Source organism: Hakea prostrata, chromosome 11 (assembly GCF_041222555.1).
Source record: "Hakea prostrata isolate BN-2017 chromosome 11, UWA_Hpros_2, whole genome shotgun sequence".
Taxonomy (NCBI): Eukaryota; Viridiplantae; Streptophyta; class Magnoliopsida; order Proteales; family Proteaceae; genus Hakea; species Hakea prostrata.
Genome location: NC_142610.1, coordinates 24069760 through 24094697, shown reverse-complemented (window position 1 = coordinate 24094697; position 24938 = coordinate 24069760). Strand labels below are relative to the sequence as shown.

General features: G+C 40.1%; 1 protein-coding gene across 1 annotated transcript; it reads right to left on the bottom strand.

The window, feature by feature from the left end:
* Positions 1-17196: 17196 nt before the first annotated feature.
* On the bottom strand, positions 17197-17754 carry LOC149001048 (uncharacterized). Its single transcript, XM_089139256.1, has one exon. It carries the CDS (start codon positions 17752-17754, stop codon positions 17197-17199), a length of 558 nt encoding a protein of 185 aa, XP_088995382.1.
* Between the last annotated feature and the right edge of the window lie 7184 nt (positions 17755-24938).

Here is a 24938-nt window from a genome sequence, read left to right as displayed (position 1 = left end):
AAACTCTTTAGTTTAGTTTTGTTTACTTTCTTTTTGGGAACAATTGTACTTTCTTTTCTTTCTTTTGAGCTACTTTCCACTGCACTAGTGGAGTGAGATTTCGCCTCACTCTACTTCTTTTCATTAGATACTTATTTATTATCTTTTGCTACTATGATATTATATAATCTTATTCTTTCCTTATTTAGATCTCTTGATTATTATTATTATTACACATTGATTTTATCTGTTCATGATTATGTTATTGCTTATGTGGGAGGATGATTTCCTAGATACTTGATCTTCGGGGCTGTGGATCACACACCCGGGTATGCCAGATAGGGTACCAGTTGGGTGGATGTGACAGATGCCAATTGTTGGATCTACCAGGATCTATATGGTTCCTATAATAATTAAATCATAGGTAGAGAAGGATACGGAACCGAGTTGGTTGCTGCCATAGGGGAAGTATATGGATTTCATGTAGTATGTTACTATATGACCTTGCATTGGATTAGAAACCCCGACATGCGCCATTACTCATGCCAATTGTCATGGTAAGAGAGTGTTGACTTAAAGCCCAACCATGGTTGATTGATGAGGACTGAACCCCTTTACCCAGGATCCCAATAGAGGTAACCAGTCCGTGAGCGATTAGAGTGACTAGACCTATCTGAAGGAGGGCTAGTGTTATATCTTAAAGCATGTCAACTTTCTAGAGACTTGTATAGTTAGATCTTAGTAGCATTCATATTCTTGCATATCATTCATTTCATATATGTTTATCTGGATATGTTGTCATATGTATGAGAAATGTGTTATCCTTACTAAGTTCGTCAGAACTCATTCCTTTCTTTGTATGTTATTATATATTGTACAGATGGTAGTGCGACGGAATCAGGAAAAGTTCTGCATGAGTAGAACGTCATCTAAGAAGAAGATGTGGTACTATCAGTGGGAGATGGAGATGTATTCTGCGAAGCCTCCTGCGGATGCTTGGAGTGCGCTTACAGCACCAATTGATGGCAGAAGGAGGCAGATTGCTAGGCATTTTGAGAAGTCATTCAAGAAGAACTGGAGAACCCCCTTTTTTGCAAATTTAGAAAAGCAAGTTTTAGCTTTAGAGAAAGCAACTAGAGAGAAACTGATTTAGTTTATTATTTTTGCTTCTGTTGAATTCAATAATTAATGAAACTTGGTTTCTTTGATTTGATTCTTTTCTTTGATTCATCCTTGGACTATTTGGACTCCTATAATCCTTTTTGATTAATTATTTGAACTTGCTCTTGCTCTTGATTTCTATTTCTTGCATTTATTATTGTTGATGGTAAGAGTGTGGATCCTGTGATGGATTGGATCCATGAGTTGTCGGGCGTATCCGATACCGGCGGATGGGGTGTGATAGTATAAGTCAACTCATGATTCGAATAATACATGCAATCGAGACATGAACATTCTTCACTAAGAATGTCATATTCCCCAAAATCTTGTACACTGTACGGATCGGTTGTCGATGTCTCATATTCTTGAACTTCTGTGACATTTGGATCTGCAACAAATTCCTTGACGAGTGAGCTCAAAAGAACTCAGCGAGTATAGTTCACAAACAAATAATCAATATCATAGTCCAAATCAATACATTACATAGTGCAATATGATATGAGGTAGAATGCATGTATGCAACTATACTCTAATGGATGCTAGTCTCTAATGGTAGACACACATTAAGATAGAACACTAGCCTCCTCTAGGTAGGTCTCGTCACTCTAATCTCTCATGGTATGAGTATTGGCACGTGTCAAGGTTATACCTAGCCCAATGCACATCATCTATAGAGTCACATCTAATTTAGGGTCGGATACATCCATTCCTCGCTTCTCACGATCCTTTCCTATACCTTTCCCCCTATAGTCACTGTCTCCTTCTTGGCTACATAGACTCTTAACCCTATTGATCATCCACATATAATAAACAGGAAGCTCTCGTGTCCCCTCATGCTTCTAGCCTTCTTGGGCACCCACAAGCCCAAATTTATTATGTGTGACCCTACCAATCAATAGCCCCCACAATGTGATTTGTGTCCTCTCATGGGTTGGCTACCGGTCTTGAGAGCCCACAAATCTCCATTGCTGCCACGGGTCACTTGGCCTCAATATCCCTTCTGATACGGTTAGATATGACAGGGTTTCCTAGCCAAACACTTCTCGACAAAAACTAGATATGTCAACCAATAGTTACAAAAAGCACCAAGGAGCACCATAGGAATGCGTCCCATACCACCTCCACTGGTGTCCAATGACAAAATGCCAAAAGGGCATTCCCCATTCCATAACCACAACCAAGGCAACCACATTACAATATGATTCCATAATTATCATATCAAGGTCCATTCACAATCCCATCATTCACATTCAATACAAGTATGTAAAGCACATCATGAATAGAATATTGTAATTACAGAATTATAATAGTAATGATAAAGTCCTAAACAGTAGTTAAGTTATTTATACAAGTTCCATCAAAACAATGAATAAAATTATGTCAATTTTGAGTGAACGTACTCACCTTGTATTTGATTCGTAATCTTTGAAGAAAGAACTCAGAGGGTAAGTCTAAAATCACCAATATAACCTAAACAAACAAGTATAGAACATAAGAACAAACCCTAATGATTGGAGACGAAAGTGAGTAAAAATAGGGAAGTTGCTATCACAGACCGTCTTTGGTCGCTTGGGGTGACCAGGGCAGATGACCAAGCCTGCTGTGGATGGACAACAAACTCCACTTTTGGTCAGAAACTCATTGTTTGAGTTTGGAACACATCAAAATTAATAGGAAAATTCTAAAATAGTATAAGAAGACTATCTAGCATGATCTAAGCATCTAACATGGTCATTGGAATAGAAATCTATCGGATCACATAATAGGCTTAATCCGAAATCGACCCATAGATTTCACGGATAGGCTAGAATGAATGGGGATTCATTCTAAAGATAAGAAAATAGTAGATCATGGTCGAAAATTCACTTAAGAATAGATCAAGCATAGGTTAGAGGTCAAATAACACAAGTAGAATTAAGATCATGAAGATTAAACTAGGTTTAATATTGAAATCACGCCATGTTGTCCACAGAAAGAATAGAGTGAATGGGAATTCACTCTAAGACAATGAGGATCAGAGATTAGGTCATTACAGTAGTATAAGACCTTCCTCACAATCACAACAAGGGTTGAAATAGAAGAGAGAATAGAAGCAAATACTAACTTTGTAGAAGGGTATTCGACGAAGAAACTCCTATAGATGCTTGGGGATCTTCCTTGGCGTTGAAGAGAGAGCTCTAGGGTTCTTTTCACATTCTTTAACAGTTTAGATGTGAAGTGCTACGAATTAGATCGAAGTTTGTATATATAGGACTTCGAAAACCTAATTTCCAAAAAGTGACAATTCTGCCTTGGAGGAAGCCTTGGTTGCTTGGGGCGACCAAGCAATGCTAAAAGGTAAAAGTCAAATTTTTGGTATTCGAAAGCCTCAAGCTTCATATGGGTCCTTCACCAACTTAAGAAAGGGGTCTTACCTAGTTCTATAGGTCCACCTTTCCAGTCTAACATCATTCCAATTACATCTTCTTCCAAAGTCAGACAAGGTTTCCAAAAATGGGATCTTCACTAAGGATTTCCGGATTAGGGTTTTGTGGGATTTCACATTGGCTACCGGTCTTGGAGCGCCCATAAGCCCAAGTCTATTATTTGCAACCCTACCAATGAATAGCCCCCACAAAGTGGTTGTGTCCTCTCATAGATTGGTTACCGGTCTTGAGCGCCCACCACCCCACACTGCTACCATGGGTCACTCGGCATCAATACCCACGCCGATAGGGTGTGTTATGATGGGGTTTCTAACCAAACTCCACTAGACTTCCTAGTCATGGCGTCCAATAATCGTAAAAGCGCCTAGGGTCATCATAGGATTGTGTCTCATACCACCTCCACTAATGTCCTAGGGCAGAAATACCCGAATAGGTATTCCTCAATTCATAATCACGACTTACATTCACATAGCAAGAAGATTCAATCACATTCTCAATTCATAAGTCAATCTAAGTCCACAAAGTCACATGTTGATCCATATATCAAGAGCATCATTAATTACTTATATACTGAAATTTCAGAGTCATTATAATCACTCCTAAACCCTAAAACAACAGCATGTTAACATATAAGTAAGTTTTAAACAATCAAGAATGTAACAATGGTTATGTGCAAGTGAATGACCTCACCTTGCTATTGACTTGTAACCCTATAAAATAGGTCAAAGAGTATATTCATGCTTCCCAAAAAGTCTTATTAACATGTTGGTTCAAAGTTAGAAATAACCATAGAGGTATGACATTGAAAAAGAGAAACAAATGACCAACACAGTAGGGTGTTGTTGGCGGGCTGGTTGCCTAGGGAAACCAAGGCAATCAACTAGAGCAAGGGACCAAACCATGGAATGGTCTCCTGGGCGACCAAGCCATTCAACCAGCCCTTGTGTGCGGGACATATTTGGCTCAGATCTTCATATAGCTTCTTGATTGGGTTCTAAACTTGTGAAATCCCACGCCAACCCTAATCTGGAAATTTATGTTGTAGGTCCGAATACCCGAAGTCAAGGTAGAAGATAGCTATGGACCCTCTCTGTTGAACCTATTGGCTCTAGCCTAGAACCAATGGAGATTGATAGTGAAGATTCCATCTTGGAAACCTTGTATGATTTTGGAAGAAGATGTAGCCTAAATGATGATGTACTTGGAAGATGGACTTTGAGTACAGTGTTGACACCTTCGGAAGGTCCTATGGAGTCAGGTAAGACCCTTTCTTAAGTTGGTTGAGGACCCAAGTGGTGGTTTTGGCTTTTGAAAACCAAAATTCAGCAAGTTTCAAAGGGGGAACCCTTTGGTCGATCCCATTGACCAAGACCATCGACCAAAGCAGCCTCCGGACATAATTGTGTATTTTTGGAAGTTTAAGGTTTTGAAGTCCTATTTATATGTAACTTTGGACTATACCTAAACACTTGCCTCTTAACTTTTGGAGAACGTGAGAAGAACCCTAGACGTGAGAGCTTCCCGTCTACTATTTGTGGATGACCAATAGGGTTGGTGAGTCCGTAGTCCGAACTATGCTGACTCTAGTGTGAAGGATACCAGAAAGGATCGCCCAGGGCGAGGAATGGACGTATCTGGATCTGACATGATATGACTAAGTAGATGACTTGCATTGGGCTAGGCTTCACCTTGACATGCGCCACTACTTAGACCAATGGTGATGTGAGAGAGGGGTGACTTATACCCCAGCCATGGATTGTCCCGAGGGATGCAGGACCCAGTTTCCCATCTTGAGTGATGGAGACTGACCCAAAGAAGTATGGTGATATGGCTTAAAGCATGTCTACCATAGAGACTAACATATGTAGAGTTAGTATCATACTTGTATCATGTGTTTCATATCATCTTGCATCATGTTATGATTTGTATCATATGGTTTATGTACTATGGATTAACTGCCTTGTCGAGTTCTTTTGAACTCATTCCTTTTTGTGCAATTGTTTTGTTAGGTTTCTCTACAGGTACTGAAGAAGCCAATGGCTCATACTTCGAGGCGGATCAGGATTCCGCATGCTACACTGAAGGTCCTGGCCATTATGAAAGTTACTGTGAAGGTGCCGAGGGTGAGGGTGATTACCTTGCATACCAAGATTAGCCGGACTTTGGTGTGGGAGAGGCCTTGCTTAGTTTCCTTCGTGTACACCTACGAGGACATCCTGTACAAGACTGAGGAAACCTTAGCTTAGGCCTTTTTATTGTTATTATTTGGAACTTGGATCTGTAACTTAACTTTCTTTTGATATACTCTTAGATGTTGGTTTTGTAACTAACTTTGATTGACTACTTTTCCACTACCATTGAGGGAGTGACTTCCGCTCACTCTCTCTCTCTTTTGGATTATATTTATACATTGGTATCATCTTTATTCCGCACTCTGATTATTTGTTCTTATCTTATTCATGATTTCTTTTATTATATGCTTTACCTTGATTATTATTGATCATCATTGCGTTATCATGTATGTGGGAGGCATGGTTGTTCGATACTTGATCTTCGGGACTATGGATCACATACCTGGGTATGCCTAGTAGGGTACCGGCTGGGTGGATGTGACACTTATTGGAAGGACCTCCAATGCTAGGTAAGACCCTTTGCTAAGTTGGAAAAGGACCCAGTTGAGTTTGTGGCTTTCGGAGATCAAAAACCTATTTTTTGACCTTATTGTACACCTTGGTCAATTGGGCCTTGGTAGGTCCAAGCGTCCAACCCTGACCGAGCAAAGGTGTCAGGGGCAACTTTGGCACTCTTTGAGATTTTAGGTTTTCGAAACCCTATTTACTATATTTTTGATCTAATTGGTCCCATAATGTTCTAGAGCCTCTAAAGAACGTGGGAAGCACTTCTTTACACTCTCTTTGAAGTTTTGGAAGATCATCAAGCACTCTCCAAAGTTCTTCCGTCGAATCTTCTTCCTTCAAGGTTAGTAATCACTCTCACTCTCTGGATCTACACTCTTCTTAGTTTCTACTTACCTCTGTGATTTTGAGGAAGGTCTCACGCCATTGCTATGACCTTTCCTTCAATCCCCGTGGTTTTAGAGTGAATCCCCATTCACTATATTACTTTTGTGAACTACACAAGATGATTTCGAAGGGAAATATAGTGTAACCTTCACGAATGTGTATCCATTTGAAGACTTGGACTTTTACTTCTTATTAGATCTGTTCCTATGGTAGTTTTTTATTGATCTACTATAAGCTCTTTCCTAGAGTGAATTCTCATTCTCTCTAGTCTCTCCGTTAAATCTGCAGACTGATTTCGGTAAAAGCCTATTTTATGATTTGATTGGAGTTCTATTCCATTGACCATCATTGATGCTAGATAATCTTATTTCACCATTATAGAAGTTCCCTTGAAATTTTGGAGTGTTTCGAATCCCAAAAGATGAGTTTCCGATCAAATTTTGGAGTTTCTGTCAGTACAGCAACACCTTGGTCAATTGACCTTTGGTAGCTCCAACCGACCAAGCCTGACCGACCAACCTTGGCATTGACAGCAACTTTCACTTTGTTTGGTCAGTTTCATCTCCAATCTTTGGGGGTTTGTTCCTAAGGCCTAATCTATGTTTGTTTAGCGTTATTTTGGTAACTTTGGACTTACTCTCTGACCTTTTCTCTAGAGTCATTTGAATCAAGTTAAGGTAAGGGCATTCGTTTACAAATAACCTAGTTTACATTCTTCTTATATTAGAATTGAATTGCATGATCATACTAAAGTTTTTAAAGCTTGCTTATAATTGAAACACTACTATAACTACAGTAGGATATTTCTCATGTGAATTGTTTATCAATTATGAATATGAAAGATTTGATATTACTTATGAGAATTGTTATCGTTTTTGATTATAGATGATTGAATTATGATATGATTGTCTAAGTTGTGATTGGGGAATGGGGAATGTCCTTTTGGCGTTTCTGTCTTTGGACACCAGTGGAGGTGGTATGGTATGGTGCCCTTTGGCGCTTTCCCTGATTACTTGTCTCATCCACCTAGCTGACACCCTACCTGGCATAACCGAGTGTGGTCCACAGCCCCGAAGAACAAGTATCGAGGAAATCATCCTCCCACATACACAATAATATAATCATGAACAAGATATAATCAATGTGTAATAATATAAACAAGAGATCAAGATAAGAAGAGGGAATGACAATATAATCAGAGTGCTGAAATAATGATACCAATATATAATAATCAAAATGTAGAGTGCATGGAAAATCACTCCACATATTACAGCAGAAATGTAGCTCGATAACTGAAAAGGAAAGATTACAACTGATTCTCAAAAGAGGGAAAGAAAAGAAATAATCAAACTAAACTAAGGTCTCTTCTGTCTTATAAAGAATGTCTTCATAAACATAAACAAAAGAAACTAAATAGGGCCGCTTCCATTCCAAAATAGGGCTAATCTTGATACCATGATCACTTGAGGGATCTTCAATGTAATCTTCGTAACCGCTAGCACCTTGAGTGAAGTATGCTTTATCGGTTTGCGCCTTGTAGTACTGGCCTTCATATTCTTCAGTACCTACAAGATAATCTAACAAGATATTTGCACAAAAAGGAGTGAGTTCAAAAGAACTCAGCAAGGCAAGTTATCCCATAACAACATAAATAACATAATTGCAAAACATAGCAGATGCAATATGATATGAGACAGACAATACATGTATGAATCTAATGGTAGTTGGGTCCTGCACCCTCGGGACATTCCATGGCTGGGGTTTAGGTCACCTCTCTCTCACATCACCATTGGTTTAAGTTGGCGCATGTCAAGGTAAAGCCTAGCCAAATGCAAGTCATCTACTTGGTAATATCAAGTCAGAGTTAGATACGTCCATTCCTCACCCCGGGCGACCCTTTCTGATATTCTTCTCACTAGAGTCAGCGTATTCTATGGCTACAACCAACTTAGACTACAGACTCATCAACCCTATTGGTCATCCACAAATAATAGACGGGAAGCTCTCATGTCCTTTGACGGGTTTGCTACAGGGTTGGCTACCGGTCTTGAGTGCCCATGAGCCCAAATCTACTATTTGCAACCCTACCAATAAATGGCCCCCACAATGTGGTTTATGTCCTCTCACGAGTTGGTTACCGAACTTTAGCACCCATAAATCCCCATTGCTACCACGGGTTACTCAGTCTCAATACCCTTCTGAATCGGGTCTGATATAACAAGGATATCCTAGCCAAACACCACTAGACAAGCCCTAGGTATGATAACCAATAATCCAGGAAAGCGTCAAAGGGCACCATTGGAAATATCCCATACTATTCCCACTGATGTCCAAGGACAGAAATGTCAAAAGGACATTCCTCAATTCCAAATCATACCTAATCAATCACATTCCCAATTCAGCCATAACATACACAACTGATATCTCATCATATAGAAAGATACATATAAACATGATCAATTGCATATGTAAATGACAACGATAAATAATCATACATGGTTCAAGTAATGAAGAAATACATGAACGAGGTACTACTGTACTTGAAGTACTTATAGCAGAGCATCATACTTGAAAGTATAAGAATGGTAGTGAATATATGAAATTCCCAAAATAGAAACTAAGATTCACGCAATCTATGTTAATATGGAAATAATTGTCCTTACCTTAAATAGCTTCGATGAATATCCGAAGATCAAAGAGAATGGTTCCAAAGTTAGCAAATAAACCCTAAACAAGCATAGATACAATATTAGGAAAGAGGCCTAGACGATCAGAGGTCAAATGTATCAAATCGAACGAAGAACACAGCTACTGTCAGCCTTGGTCGATTGGGTGGTAGCTTGGTCCAATCAACCAAGCAATCGACCACCTGAATAGTACACAGCAGAAATCTGATTTTTTTTATCTAAAAATCATTCTACAAGATCCGAAACACTACGAAACTTGGAGGAAACCTCTAAAATAGTAATCTAAGACTAATTAGCATAGATTAGACACTAACAATAATAAAAAACAATACTTACTAATTTGGAAGCATGACATTCAAATTCAGTAAAAATCATAGTTTTCAATGAAAACATGCTGTGAACTTAAGAGAAGAACTAGAGATGATAAGATCTCATTCTAGTAGAACATAATCAAAAGATCATACATGAAACTAACATGCTAGAGAAATCAAATCGAAAGAATGATCATGGCTCCATGAAGAAATTATAAGATTCATAGCTATGATCAAGTATCAAGATCATTGGAATGAATGGAGATTCATTCCCAACCTTGAATACTCTAAAAAGAGGAGTTTGCAAGTATGCAATACCTTCTTCATGATCATAGTACAAAGATTTGATCACGCAAGACTAAATCAATAAGAAAGTAAGAGATTACCAACCTTGAAGATGAACAAGAGATGAAGAACTTGAGATCTTGCAAGAGTTCTTCACAAACACCAAGGAGAGGCTTTGAGAGAGGCTTCACACGTTCTTTGAGGGTTTTAGAAACAAAGGAGGCTAAGAAACACGTACTTCTATTATACTTAGAGCACCAAAAGGCCTAACAGAGGATCTTTGGCAGATTCTGTCCCTGTTGGTCGATTGGCTGGTCGATTGGCCCAATCAACCACCCAATCGACTAAGCATATCAGCAAGGACAAAACAGGGAAATGAGGGCATAAATCAAATCCAAATCCAATGAGCTTCTCCCAACACAACATATGACTTTCCTAGTATAGAGGAATGCCTTTAAATCATGACCAACTACACTTTAAGTCCATCAACTAATCTCAACATCACCAAGGTTCAATTTCATTTCCAAATCTGTCAAAGTTCCAAGTATGGAACACCATCATCAACTTCCATGGGTTCTAGGTCAAACACCATGTCTTCCACTGAGATGACCCCTAGTTGGCTTCCTCCTTTACTCAAATCTTTGGACCTACAGACAATAGGGTTTCCGGGTCAAGGTTAGGGTTGGGTTTCACATTACTGATTGTCATACCTAGAGCATGTCTAGCAATGTTTGGCTAGGAGATACCTTGTTATATCAGACCCTATCGGAGGGGAATTGAGACCAAGTGACCCGTGGTAGCAATGGGGATTTGTGGGCACTTAAGACCAGTAACCAACCCGTGAGAGGACATGAATCACATTGTGAGAAGCCATTCATTGGTAGGGTCACATTTAATAGACTTGGGCTCATGGGTGCTCAAGACCGGTAGACAACCCGTGACAGGACATAAGAGTTTCCTATTTATTATTTGTGGATGACCAATAGTGTCACATCCACCCAGCCGGTACCCTATCTGGCATACCCGGGATGTGATCCATAGCCCCAAAGATCCATAGTTCAGGGACCACATCATCCACATTGACGATAACACAATTATGAACAATTAATATTAAACTAACAATTTATAATAATAGAATTCAGAAATAAGATACCAAAGATAATCAGAGTGTTGAAGTAAATATCTTATCAGATAAATTAAGAAGACAACGGGCGGAATCCACTCCTCCTCTTGAGCGGAAAGTGAGGTCAAAACTGGTAAATTACAAATCCCAAGTTATGAAAATAAATTTAAAGTTATTACAAATCCTCCAAGTTTAACTGTCAAAAAGAAGGGGGGGGTGGACATGCATAAGTCTCCTCCACAATATATATGTTCTCTTCAATAGTGAAGACCATAGAGATCCAACATGGCTGCTCCCAAACCATCCAAGGGCTAACCCTGATACGCCGTTGGATCTACTTCGGTACCGTCACCAAAGTCTTCATTGTAGCTAGCCTCCCGACTGAATGAAGATTTGACCACAACACTTGTTGTCTCATATGTATTTTTCCTGAGAATTTCTTGATGTTGTAAAGGTTGGCCCCTTCTGGTCGTTTAAGAAATAAAGAATTGACTTTATCCTTAAATTTTGTTGATCACAAGATATGTTCGGATTTCTCACCAAAGTCTTCTTTTGAGCAATTCCTTAGAATTATTTCTCTTCTCAAAATCAGTTGGAAATGAAGCCTCTACTTTGGAAGGTCTTAGTCGGTCGAAACCAAAGCCTTTGCTTTGGAAGGTCTTAGTCGGTCGGATCCGAAGCCTTTGCTTAGGGATTCCTGAGAATTCAATTAAGCATTCGGAGGTCCCACTTGGGTTTCAAACCGATGCCTCTATTTAGAGAATCTTGAAAATTCTTCTAAGCTCTTGAAGGTCCCACTCGGGTTTTAAACCGATGCCTTTACTTAGAGAATCCTGAAAATTCTTCTAAGTGTTCGGAGGTCCCACTCGGGTTTTAAACCGATGCCTCTTGAAGGTCCCACTTGGGTTTTAAACCGATGCCTTTTGAAGGTCCCACTCAGGTTTTAAACCGATGCCTTTACTTAGAGAATCCTGAAAATTCTTCTAAGCGTTCGGAGGTCCCACTCGGGTTCTAAACCGATGCCTCTTGAAGGTCCCACTCGGGTTTTAAACTGATGCCTTTACTTAGAGAATCCTGAAAATTCTTCTAAGCGTTCTGAGGTCCCACTTGGGTTTTAAACCGATGCCTCTTGAAGGTCCCACTCAAGTTTTAAACCGAAGCCTTTTGATTCTTCATTCAAGTACTGATATGTAGTAGCCCCCAAAAGATTTCTGTTTGAAACTTGAAATTGCATTGAATGAGGGAAATACTACATCAGAAACGAAAATGGTAAATCTTTAAGGATAATACTTCTTCAAGTGCCTTGTATTCCATGATCGGTCAAGTTCTGCTCGGTGGTTGTATTCTTTAGCTTGTATGCTCCTGACCCTAGCGGCTTGACTATCATGTATGGTCCTTCCCAAGAGGGATCCAGCTTCTTTTGATTACATGGATCTGAAGCCAACATGTTCCTCAGAACCAAATCTCCCAATCGGTATTGGCGACGTTGAACTTGAGAGTTATAGTGAGATGCTATCCTTCAGCTGGTACTACTGAGTTCGGGCAACTGCTTTTGCATGAACTTCATCTAGTAAGTTGAGATTGTCTAGTAGACCTTGTTCATTTGCTTTCTCCTCGAACTCTCTTTCTCGTAGTGTCCCTGCCATTACTTCCACGGGTGCTAGTGCTTAAGATCCATACGCTAGTTTGAATGGAGTTTCTCCGATTGGGCTTCAAACCGTGGTTCGTTACGCCCAGAGAACATTTTGTAGATCTTCAACCCACAGAGCCTTGTCTGACTCAAGTTTTTTCTTTATTCCGTCTAACAACGTTTGGTTCGTGACTTCCACCTGACCATTGCTCTGTGGGTATGCCACTGATGACATTCGGTGCTTAATCTGATAGGTGTTGCAGAATTGCTCGAATTGGGGATTGTCAAATTGTGTTCCGTGATCGGTAACAATGACCTTTGGCATCCCGAATCTATAGATTATAAATTCCAGAACAAACTTCTCTACTTTTTTCTCAGTGATAGTTGCCAGAGTGCTTGCTTCTACCCACTTTATAAAATAATCAATCGCCACAGTAAGATATTCCAGTCCACCAGATGCCTTGATGAGTTTTCCCATAATGTCAATTCCCCACATTGCAAACGGGATAGGATCAAGAATTGACATTAGGGTTTCAGCCGGTCTTTTTGATACCGTTGCATGAATTTGACAATTGTTGCAGGCACAAACATACTCCATCGCAACTTCTTGCAGCTTTGGCCAATACAGCCCGAGCCTCAGGATTTTGTGAGCTAGGGCTCGACCGCCCATATGCGCCCCACAAATTCCCTCATGAACTTTGGCCAAAGCAATTCTTGATCCTTCGGGACCTAAGCACCTCAGGAGTGGACCAGCATAAGATCTTCAGTACGATCTTCCATTCTGCATAGTAAACCTCGATGCTCGTACCCGAATCTTTCGAGCCTCCTTCGCGTCTTTCGGAAGTTTGTCATCCCAAAGATACTCTACAATCGGGTCCATCCAGCAGCGCTCCGTTTCGATATAAGATATTTCCTTTTCCTGATTGCTCGGGATGGCTAACTCCTCTATGTAAATTGAAGGGTCAAGTGTCTTTTCCTTGGCATTAGCCAATCTTGAGAGTTCATCTGCCATTGTATTCTCCTTTATTGGGATCTGACACACCTTCAGATCTTTGAATTCTTTTTGTAATGCCTGCACAATTTCTTGATACTTTTGTAATCGGGGGCTCCTTTACGCCGTACTCTCCTTGCACCTAATTAACTATCAGCTACGAATCACTGTATATAGTGACATGAGCTATCGCCAAAGCTTTCACCAAGTGGAGTCTGGCTATCAGGGCTTCATATTCGGCATCATTGTTGCTTGCTTCAAATGCGAATCTCAATGTGTACCGAATAATAAAACCTGTTGGACTCTTAAGTAGAATACCTGTTTCAGCTCCATGCTTGTTGCTTGAACCGTCAACGTATATCTCCCATATGGTTGGAATACTCGGTTCGATTTCTTCTTCTATTGGAGTCGTGGTTTCCACGACAAAATCTGCTAATGCCTGAGCCTTGATTGTTGTGCGAGATTTGAAATTTACTTGGAATTCGCCCAACTCAACCGACCACCCCACCATTCTTCCCGATAGATCAAGCTTATGAAGAACTTTTTTCAAAGGAAAATTTGTTAATACCTCTATCGGGTGTGCCTGGAAGTATGGTCGCAGTTTCCTGGCTGCAATCATTAGAGCTAAAGCCTGCTTTTCAATTTGGAATACCACGTCTCTGCATCTAGGAGCACATGGCTGACATAATAGATAGGCCATTGCTTCCTTTCCTTCTCCCGAACAAGAACTGCGCTTACAGCCGAGGGTGAAGCGGCCAGATAAACCTACAAGGTTTCTCCTTTTTCCAGTTGGGACAATAGTGGTGGCTTACCAAGAGTTTCTTTCAGACTCTCGAATGCTTTTTGGCATTCATCCATCCATTCGGGCTTCTTTGCTTCCCCTTACCTTAAATCCTTCAAGGCTTTGAAGAAAGGAAGGCACTTTTCTCCCGACTGCAAGATGAAGCGATTCAGTGCAGCTACTCTTCCTGTCAAGCATTGCATGTCCTGAACAGTTTTTGGAGGTTCCATGTTAATCAAAACTTTTATTTTGTCTGGGTTAGCCTCTATACCTCTTTGAGATACCATAAATTCCAAAAACTTTCCCGAAGACACGCCGAACGCGCACTTCTCTGGATTCAACTTCATTTGGTATTTTCGTAATACCGAAAATAACTCTGTAAGATAAGCAATGTGTCCCAAACGTGCGACAGTTTTGACCAGCATATCGTCAACATAAGCTTCCAAATTCTTCCCTATCATGTCTTTGAAAATTTTGTTCACTGCTCTCTGATAGGTTGCTCCAGCGTTCTTTAAGCCAAACGACATGACCTTGTAATAGAAACTCTCACGATCAGTCATGAAAGCAGTAAACTTTTCATCCTCCCGATTCATAAGAATTTAGTTGTATCCCGAGTATGCATCCATAAAACTTAAGGTCTCATATACTACAGTAGCGTCTATCAACAGATCTATCCGAGGCAAGGGATAGCAGTCTTTTGGGCAAGATTTATTGAGGTCCGTGTAGTCAGTACACATCCTACACTTTCCATACATCGCTTCTGATAGCTTCATGCTTTTCGATTGAAAAAAAGTTTCTTCTTCTTTGGATTACCGGCTTGGCCTTTGAGTCTATCCAAAGCTTGTGTTCTACCACCTGCCGATCTATCCCAAGCATGTCTTTAGCAGACCATACGAATACATCTCTGTTTTCCCGAAGGAAAGTCTTCAATTCTGACTTGAACTCCTCCAGCTGCTCAGGATATAAGTTGTTTTCTTTTCATCCTCAAGATCCAGCTGGATTCATTCCAATTTCTCTATTGGCTCAGGTCTTTGCATCTCTTCCTCATCCCGATCATCACGTATCTCAATTGGTAATGTCGTGGCCTTCTTCGGGCCCTCCTTGTCCTTCAAGTAAGCTACGTAACATTGCCGGGAGATTCTCTGATCAGAAGACACCTGACCAATTCCCTTATCAGTGGGGAACTTGATCTTCATATGCCTTATTGAAACCACTGATGAACACATTTATGTGTGAAATCTTAGGGCATAAAGCATGCATTTTATACACTTAGAATGGAGTTACCTTGGGTTTTATGTTGTTTTTGCAGATTTTAGGACTTTTCAAGACTTAAGCAAATATTTGGAGTTTTGGGCTTGAATCATGCTATTTTACACGTCAAGAAGTCCATTCAAATTCTCAAATGCGAAAATGGGCCTGATCTGGAGCATGATGGGCTAGAGATGTGTGATTACGGGCTAACTCCGAAATATTGAAGAGATAAAGAAGGCAAATTTGATCTACGGCTGAGATTTTAAATCAAATCTACAAAGATATTATTGAGAGAGTCCAGATGGAAAAGAGTCCTTGCATACCTCAATATCTTATTTTTTATTTGGGATTTGATTAAAGAAAGAAAAAGAGGAAAAAGAATTATATTCAGATAAGGATGAAGCAAAAATCCCGTTTTTGAATGCCTCTGTCCAGTTTCGATCAAACCCTTCATCGAACGGTCATCCGATGTCCGATCGTGCTGATTTTTGGAGGAGAGCTTCACGACTACTTAAACCTCAAATCCAACGGTGGAATTATGCATCTGATCTCTCTAAGTCGGCGCGATTAGTACGTCAAAACCCTAATTGGATGAGTCAGATAGAAACCCTGAGTTTTATTCAAATTCAGCCGTGCTTCATATCTCATGTAAACTCTATAAAAGGAGATCATATTCCATCAAAGGAGAACGTGTCTTAGAGCTTAGTAGAAGCATTCTTTCTTCTCTCTTCAGTTTATTTATGTTTTCTCTAGTTTTCTTTGCTTGCATTAGTGAGATTTAAATTTCTAGATTCAATGTTTAGGTTTAATCTTTTATGTAATGCAATTCAAGTTCAAGCTCAAGTTCAAGATTCAATTTTTTAGATTCGTTTTCTCCGGGTCTAGCAATTGCAGATTTAGATCATTCTAGATCTAGATCTGGTTGTTAGGGTTGGTTGAGATTCGAATCGTTTGTTCAATTCGCAAGTAAGTAACCTTCTTTATTAATCTTCTCTCCTCCCTCCATTCCCGCTTCTATCTACCCCTCTATATTCTTAATTTAGGATTTACTTTCAGCATTATCATTATTTATTGTTCTGCCTATTCATTCATAATCTCGGACCACATAACCGGAGCAAGCCTACAGTCGTGCCTCTGCTTCTGGTGACGGGTGGTGTTGCATCTGCATTTTCCTGTCTTTTATTTATGCATTGATTGTGTTTAATTTATTGTTCGTTTCAATTCGATTGCATTAGATATATAGATTAGGATCGTTTAGTTTAGTTAATTAGTTAACAAAAAAATTGAATCATTCCACTCTCGCATTACTATTAAGAAGTTCAAATTCTAAGTGGCATATCTCCCTGAGATCGACCCGTTAGCTACACGATACCGTGCGCTCGCGGTTACTTTTAAAATTTCAAAAACAACCACCGCTCCCAGCTTTGTCAAGGATGGTCTACCAAGTATAACATTATGCGCCGGAAGCTCTCGAACCACTAGGAAATTCACCCAAATAGTAGTTTCCTTAGGGAAGTTTCCTACTGAAAGGTCCAGTTGAACCGATCCTTACGCCACCGCAAATGATCCAGCGAATCCATACAAATGTGTGGATGATGGCTCCAACAAGTCATCTTCGATCTTCAATTTCTGATAAGCTTCGTAAGACAGAAGATCTGCGGAAGAGCCGGTATCAAACAACACTCTGTGTACTTCCCGACGTCCGATCACCACCTTGATGACTATGGCATCATTGTGAGATGTGTAAATACCTCTTTCACCCTCGTCATCGAAGGTGATCAAACTTTCACCATTCGACCTTTTCCGCTTTTGCACCTCTCTAGTTCCAACAAACTTAGATTTGGTCTTCGGCTTGCGAAGTGACTCCGGTTCGGGTCCCCCAAAAATAATTAAGATAGGAGATCGGCTAGCTTCGACCACTTCCTTTCCCTTCTTCGACTTGGGAGGCTCGACCTGGCGCTCTCGGCTTCCAGAACGATCTCTCTTCTTGACCGCTACTCTTGGCTCTGGTGGTCGTCCCTTAATGAAACTCGAGAGATGTCGTTGAGAAATCAATCTCTCAATGTCGGCTTTCTGGTGTCTGCAATCATTAGTGTAGTGCCCCATAATCTTTAGGAAAATGGCAATACCTTTCCATGTTGCGTTCTCCAGGCTTGGACACGCCCTTGGGAGACCATTTCAAGATATCTTGTCTCTTGATAATATTCAGGATCTATGAGCGAGGAGTATTCAATGTTGTGTACTCCCCCTGATCGGGAGAACGCTGCCTCCACGTTGGACGTGGCCTTCGCGACCGATCATTATTGGGTTGCTTAGGTTTCTGTCTCTTCTCAACAGCCTTCTTCTCTTTGGTGGAAAAGCCTTTGTGTCCCCCTGACGTGCATCTAGAATCTCCGTTACCTCCGCTTGCTTTTGACTCCTTTGCACCAGTTTAGCATAAGTGGTTGGCATGTCTTAAAGCAATAACTCCAAGAGTCTCCGATTGATTAGTCCAGTGAACAAAGCGGTTTAAGCTACCTGTTCATCCATATTCCCAATCTCCATAGTAACTTTGTTGAATCTTTTCACGTATTCCCGAATTGATTCATTCTTCCCTTGCTTGATAGTAAACAGAGTTTCCTCCGTCTTTTTGATCTGGATTCCACTCTGGAAACAACCAATGAATTTCCGCACCAACTCCTCAAAAATCGGCAATTTTTCCTGAAGGAAGATTTGAAAACCACTTTTGTGCTGCACCGGTCAAAGATGAAACCCTGTAAAGGATTTCGTCTGAATTACCAGCCACAACCATAGTTTGCTGATAATAACTGATATGGGCAACAGGATCTCCCGAACCATCGAACGAAGAGAAAGTTGGGAGCCAGAAATTGTGAGGAAACACAAATCCAGCAATTACCTCAACAAAAGGGGTTTTCCTGATGACCGAATAAATGTCATTGGCCATCTTCCCTCGGGAGAGCAATCCCAACCTTTGATTAATATCTGCCAACTCCTGGCCAATGTGGACCGGACGTCCGCCACTGGTCCGATAACTTTCTCGACCTGAACGCTTTGAGGTTGGCCAGTGAGTACGTACTCCCCCTGCCCAACCTCGTTACGGATCCGGTTCGGCTTGATTGTGGTAGGACATACCGATCGTTTCTTCCGTGTAACTCCCCCGTTTGCCGCTCTCGGGAATTCCCGTGCATGTTCGCGCCGGTATAATCGTTTCTGCTTCTCCTGCACGCCTCCTGGCCTTCTGATGATCAGGTGCTTGTGGAGCCACCGCCTGCCTGGCCAACGTGCGAAGCGTCTGGTTCATCTCCAAGAATTGGAGCTGCATTTGATCCAACTATTGTTGTAGAGGATTCGGAGGGTGTAATTGATAATTACCCCCTTATCCTCCATCTTCTCGTACTTCACAAGCTCGACTTCCTTCAGGGATATCTTTTGGATTGTTCCCGCCAGGAAGTTGAATGTCAGCTTCTCACTGAGTCGCCACGGCCACTGCTGCTGACCTGGTAACCATGACTTTCTAAAGCGTATCCCACAGACGGCGCCAAATGATGCGTTCAAAATTTGCTCAGCCCTTAGATCACGTAAGAATGACCTACAAAACAATTGTTAGATGTGGCCTGACCGTGGGGGTCGGGAGTCCACCTCTGATGGCTAAGTCAATTGATGAACTGATCACAAAGGCTCTGACTAGATGCAGAGTGAAAGTAAGAATACGATTCATATACCTTCTTCGTCCGTTGGTGATGTCTTATATAGAGAGTTTACCTTTGAATCTCATTAGTTGAATTTGTACGTGCCTTCTTCTGGTAACCGTTAGATCTAGACGATTAGACCCGTTAGTGGGGGTAATGGATAACTTCCCTTGATTGCAAGATCTTAATGCTACAGTCAGGGCCGTTATCCAAGCTGGCACGATCGCCCATTCAGTGAGTGTTGATAACAGTCATGTTGACCAGTTATTCATCCCAAGAATCTCAGACTCGTGCATACTTGTTGATAGCCGATGTTTCTTCCTGAACACGCCATCTATGAACCCGGTTGATTCGAGACAGAATCGGTCGGTTCGTCCCCGACTAGGGTCGAGGGTTGAACCACGGGCGGACCCGGTTCAACGATATTTTTCCCGTATCAACTTGCATAAAATAAATTACACAACTTCAATCTTTCTTGCAAAACATTAAAACCTAAACATTCAATCTAGAATTAGAACCCACAAAGTAATCAAAGAAAACTAGAGAAAACCAAGAACAAGCTAGAGAGAATAGAAGGTGCAAGACTTAAATAAACTAAAGAGAAGAATTAAAGTGTAAACTAGACCCAAGAGATGAGGATATATTTATAGGAGAAAGAGAATGATTTACAAACAAGAAAATAAATAAAAAGGAGTAAAATAGAAAAGAAAAAGAAAAAGAAATAAAAATAAATAAAGAAAGACCAAATTTGTTAGAAATTCTAACTAGAGAGAGAGAGAGAGAGAGAGAGAGAGAGAGAGAGAGAGAGAGAGAGAGAGAGAGAATGTGTGGAAAAAAAAAAAAAAAATTTTAAAAAATGAAGTACGTGAAGAGGGGAAGTGGAGAGAAAGAATAAATAAATAAATAAAAAAGAATAAAAACTTAACTTTGAGTTACACGTAGAGAAGGTGGTGAAAAGAATAAAATAAAATAGTGAAAGAAATAGAAAGTGGAGAGAGAGAGAGAGAGAGAGAGAGAGAGAGAGAGAGAGAACTAATTAGAGAAATAAATAAAATCTAAAAAAAAATGAAATCTTTAAAAAAAAATAGAAAATCCTAATCTTTGATAACTTGTGGGCCCCATAAATTCATTCAATTACAATAAAGAAAAAAAATCTTAATCTAATTTTATAAGATATTCTGGAGTTGACCCATAATTGCATCTCTAGCCCCTCATGCTTCAAATCAGGCCCATTTTCACATTTTAGAATTTGAACAGACCTCTTGACATGTAAAATAGCATGTTTAATACCCAAAACTCCAAATATTTGCTAAAGTCCTGAAAATTCATAAAATCTGCAGAAACAACATAAAACCCAAGGTAGCTCCATTCAAAGTGTGTAAAATGCATGCTTTATGCCCTAAGATTTCACACATAAATGTGCTCATCAAATTCCCCCACACTTAGACAAAGCTTGTCGTCAAACAAAAATAAAAGAAAAATACAAATGCAAGTAAGAAACTAATGCAACAAAATAAACTCCTAACTCACTTTCGTAGGAATCACGGTTACACTTAGCATGTGCAACAATCCTTTAAACCACTAGGTTACCCCTAGAGGACGAGTTTTGTCTCGTGGATGTTTGCAGAGAATACACATTCAAAATTCCAATTCAGCTCAAAATAAAACATTGCAAATTCCAACTCTAGCAATTGGTAAGTACTCATACAAGATCAATAGCTATGAGAATTTTCTTCACCATTGATTTAAGATCCCCTGCACTTGAACTTTATTACCCCGTATTGATTTTTGAGACTAAGCATATATCTCAATCAAAGACTCACCTTATATGTTTCAAGTACACCTCTCCTTTAAGCAAAAGCACTAATAGAGTAAGAGGACCAATGACAGAGGTTTTGAAGTATTTTTGAGCAAACATTGCTACCAAGGCATTGATGACACTTGCATATTTCTCTCTCTTTTTTTTTTTTTTTTTTTTTTTTCTTCTTCTTCTTTTGAGTAGTGAACTCTACTTTACTCCACTGCGGTTGGCTTGAATGACATGGTGGAGCAAACACCAGAAACCCAAGTTACTTTGTAGCTTTGCTTTGCATATGGCCACATAGACAATGATACGAGAGTTCTTTTCAATAGTCTCATTCCTAAGAGTTTTGATCAAGTCATTTTGATTCCTGAGTCAGGGTGCACTATCTAGTTCCAAGGAATTCAACTTTTACTTTCTACTCTCTTTTTTTTTTCACTTCTTTTTGAACTTTTGTCATGCCATACAAAAAAATTGATCTCAACTCCTAGCCAAAGGACAAGGACCCACAAAACCCATAGATGGTCCAACGCCTCAAGTTAAGGGCCTCTTATTTTTCTAAGGAAATTCTCATCTCAACATACGTACACTTTACCTTCTTCTCAACAGGGTTTTTATGTGTTCACGATGGGTACCAAAATCACTCTCATTTCACACATCATAGCAATTGAAAGAGTATGTACACTAACCAAAAGCCAAATTTAAAATTTACAAAGAATGTATTCCCCCCCCCCCCCCCCCCAAACACACACTTAAGTAATGCAATGTCCTCAATGCATGCATGAAAAGATAAACAAGGAAGCTAAATAAGGGGTATTACCTTTAGTAAAGATGTGCTTATCATGGGAAGCTTTATTCTTATCTTCAATATCAATGTATGATGGAAAAGACACTCCAAATAAGAAAAACCATGAATAGAAAAGTCATCCCTAAAGACTTCAAAAAAAACTGCCACAATATAAGAGAAAATACTCATCATACGTTGAGGTTTTCTAAAATGTTTGGCATCCTCCATAAGATGAATATGATGCATACAAAGGAAGGGGTTACACCTTTGATATTAATCATAGACCAACCCAATGCTTCTCTATTATCATTCAACAGTGTGATCAACTCTTCTACTTTGTCAGAAGTTAAATCAGAGACAACAATGACAGGAAGAGAATTATCTTGTCCCAAGAAAGCATACTTCAAATTAGAAGGCAACTCTTTCAATTCTAGCTTGGGGGATTCAATTATTGAGGGTTTGGGAATGGAGATGGAGATGGATGGGGACTTTAATAGGCTCCAAAGGTATGTGAAAACTTGAGACTTCAAAAAAGAAGTTTTCACTATCATCTTCCAACATATCCATACATTCTTGAAATTCATGATCAAAATCAATCTCAAAGTTGTAATCAAATCATTAGGAAAATCCAAAGACTCCTCAAGCATATTGATTTCTTCCTCAATTTGTGGTTGTTTCCCTATCCTGAACAGATTAAACTCCACAGTTCAATTTTCGAAAGACAACCATAAAAGGTCATTTTGACAATTGATTAATGCATTACTAGTAGCCAAAAATAGCCTTCCTAGAATTATTGGGATTTCATCCTTGATTGAAAAAGGTTTAGTATCCAGCACAATGAAATCAGCTGAAAAAATAAATTCTCCCACCTTCAGTAAAACATCTTCAACCATCCCTTTAGGAATCTTAATTGACCTATCCGCCAACTGAAGAGTAATTTTAGTTGCTTTCAATTCTCCAAATCCTAGTTGCTTATAAACATGATAAGGAAAAAGATTCACACTTGCACCAAGATCAAGTAAAGCATGCTCAATGTGTGTATTGCCTATGACACAAGCTATGGTAGGGCTCTCTGAATCCTTATACTTGGCTGCTACAGGTTGAGTGATTATGGAACTGATGTTACCTGCCAAGAACGCCTTTTTGGGAACACTAGTGATTCTTTTATGAGTGCATAGATCTTTCAACACTTTCGCATAGGCAGGGATCTGAGATATGGCATCTAAAACAGGGATATTCACTTCTACCTTTTTGAAGACATCAAAAATTTTCTCCATAGTTGCAGTCTTTTCTTATTAACTAGACGGTTGGGATAAGGGGCCTTAGGAATATAAGGATTCTCATTTGAAATTTGCTCTTTTCTCTTAGTTCCAACTAGTGGTTCAACAAACTTAGGTACCACTACAGTAATTGGCTCATCCTCAACTTCTATGGGTTTCTCAGACAAACCCTCATTAGGAGATACTTGAACATTCTCCCATCACAGTTGTCAGTAATCTTGCTCTTTTCATTAATATGTGACTCACCTGTTAAATACCCTTTCCCACTTCGCAATGCAGTCACATAATTTGTTGAAGCTAAAAAAGAAGGGGAGGATTCAACTTGGTTGACTTGATTTGGTAAATTTGATGGTCTTTGTTGAATCTGAATCCTAGGGTTTAACTCAGGTTGGTTGGTGATGCGTCCAAAATCTGCTCAGCCCTTAGATCTCCCCGTGATGACCTGCAAAACGAAAGCGTCAGATGTGGCCCAACCGCTGGGGTCGGGAATCCACCTCCGAAGGCTAAGTCAGTTGATGAACTTAATCACAAACGGCTCTGCTAGAAGCACAGAGCTAAGGAATAAAGAACTAGGAAAGGTGATCTAGATCGTAAGCCTCTGATAGTTTACGTCTATCAGTCTGTATTTGAATCTCTCCTCACCTCGTATGGCAGTGAGGTTTATATAGAGTGTACCTTCGAATCTCCTTCGTTGGATGCACTCGAGCCTTCTTCGGGTAGTCGTTGGATCTTAACAGTTAGATCCGTTGAGCGATAGACTTCTACTAGTTTGGACTAGTAGAGGACTCCTGAGATAACCTTTAGGTTATGCTATGATTATCCCTTCGATAATGATTAGCCGTAGCCATCAATTTGAGTGTGCCATCATTAGGGTAATTAACCTAATTCATAAGTTGAATTAGGGCGTGCTTGTAGCTGAATAAATTTTCTTCCTCAGCAAGCCATCTTCTGGATCCGGTTCGCTCGGGAGCGAGTCGATTCCCTCTGTCTCGACCGGGGTCGAGGGTCGAACCAGGTATGAACCCGGTCCGATCATATTTTCTCCATATCACGAGCCCCCCAGACCAAGCGTTCGGTCGATCCCAAGGGCTTGGTTTTTAACTGGGTTCTTCGTCAGGCAATAGTTTCTGCGTGTTCCATTAAATGTCATATCACATTTAATGCGGTGGTCACTTTTCCTCGAGCGTTATGAGGGTAAGGCCATGTGTCTCCTGGCAGCCGATCTGTCGTGGCTCATGTAATCCAAGCGACGGTTTCCGAACGCCTGTTTCGGATTCGTGAGTTCAAACTTTCAAAACGTCTTCTAATCTCGATCGTTGATTTTGAATCAATCTCGATCGTTCAGATTCCCGAACAATCATGCGGGTGCTTTTAAAAGCGGTTCGTTGTCTTCGTAGGTTTCATTCTTCCTGTCCGGAATTTGAACCTTTGTCGTCTGCTTCGTGCCTTCCTGCTCTCAAGCTTTTGCCTCACTAAATCAGTAAGTTTACTGGTTTTTTTCTTTTTGTACCTTACTGAAACAAGTAATGGCGGATAATAGGGTTTCTTTGGTATCCAGTGTTAGTAATAGTAGTGGTAATGAAGCTTTTGCTTCTCCTCCTTTCGAACAGTCAGATAGTGATAACAAAACCCTAACTGTCCTTTGGCGCGAGTTTGCTGAAGTTTCTCAAAAAGGTATAGAGAGAAAAATCGAAACTCCTTCTGTCCTCCCTGAGTCTGGCTCTTCCAAGACT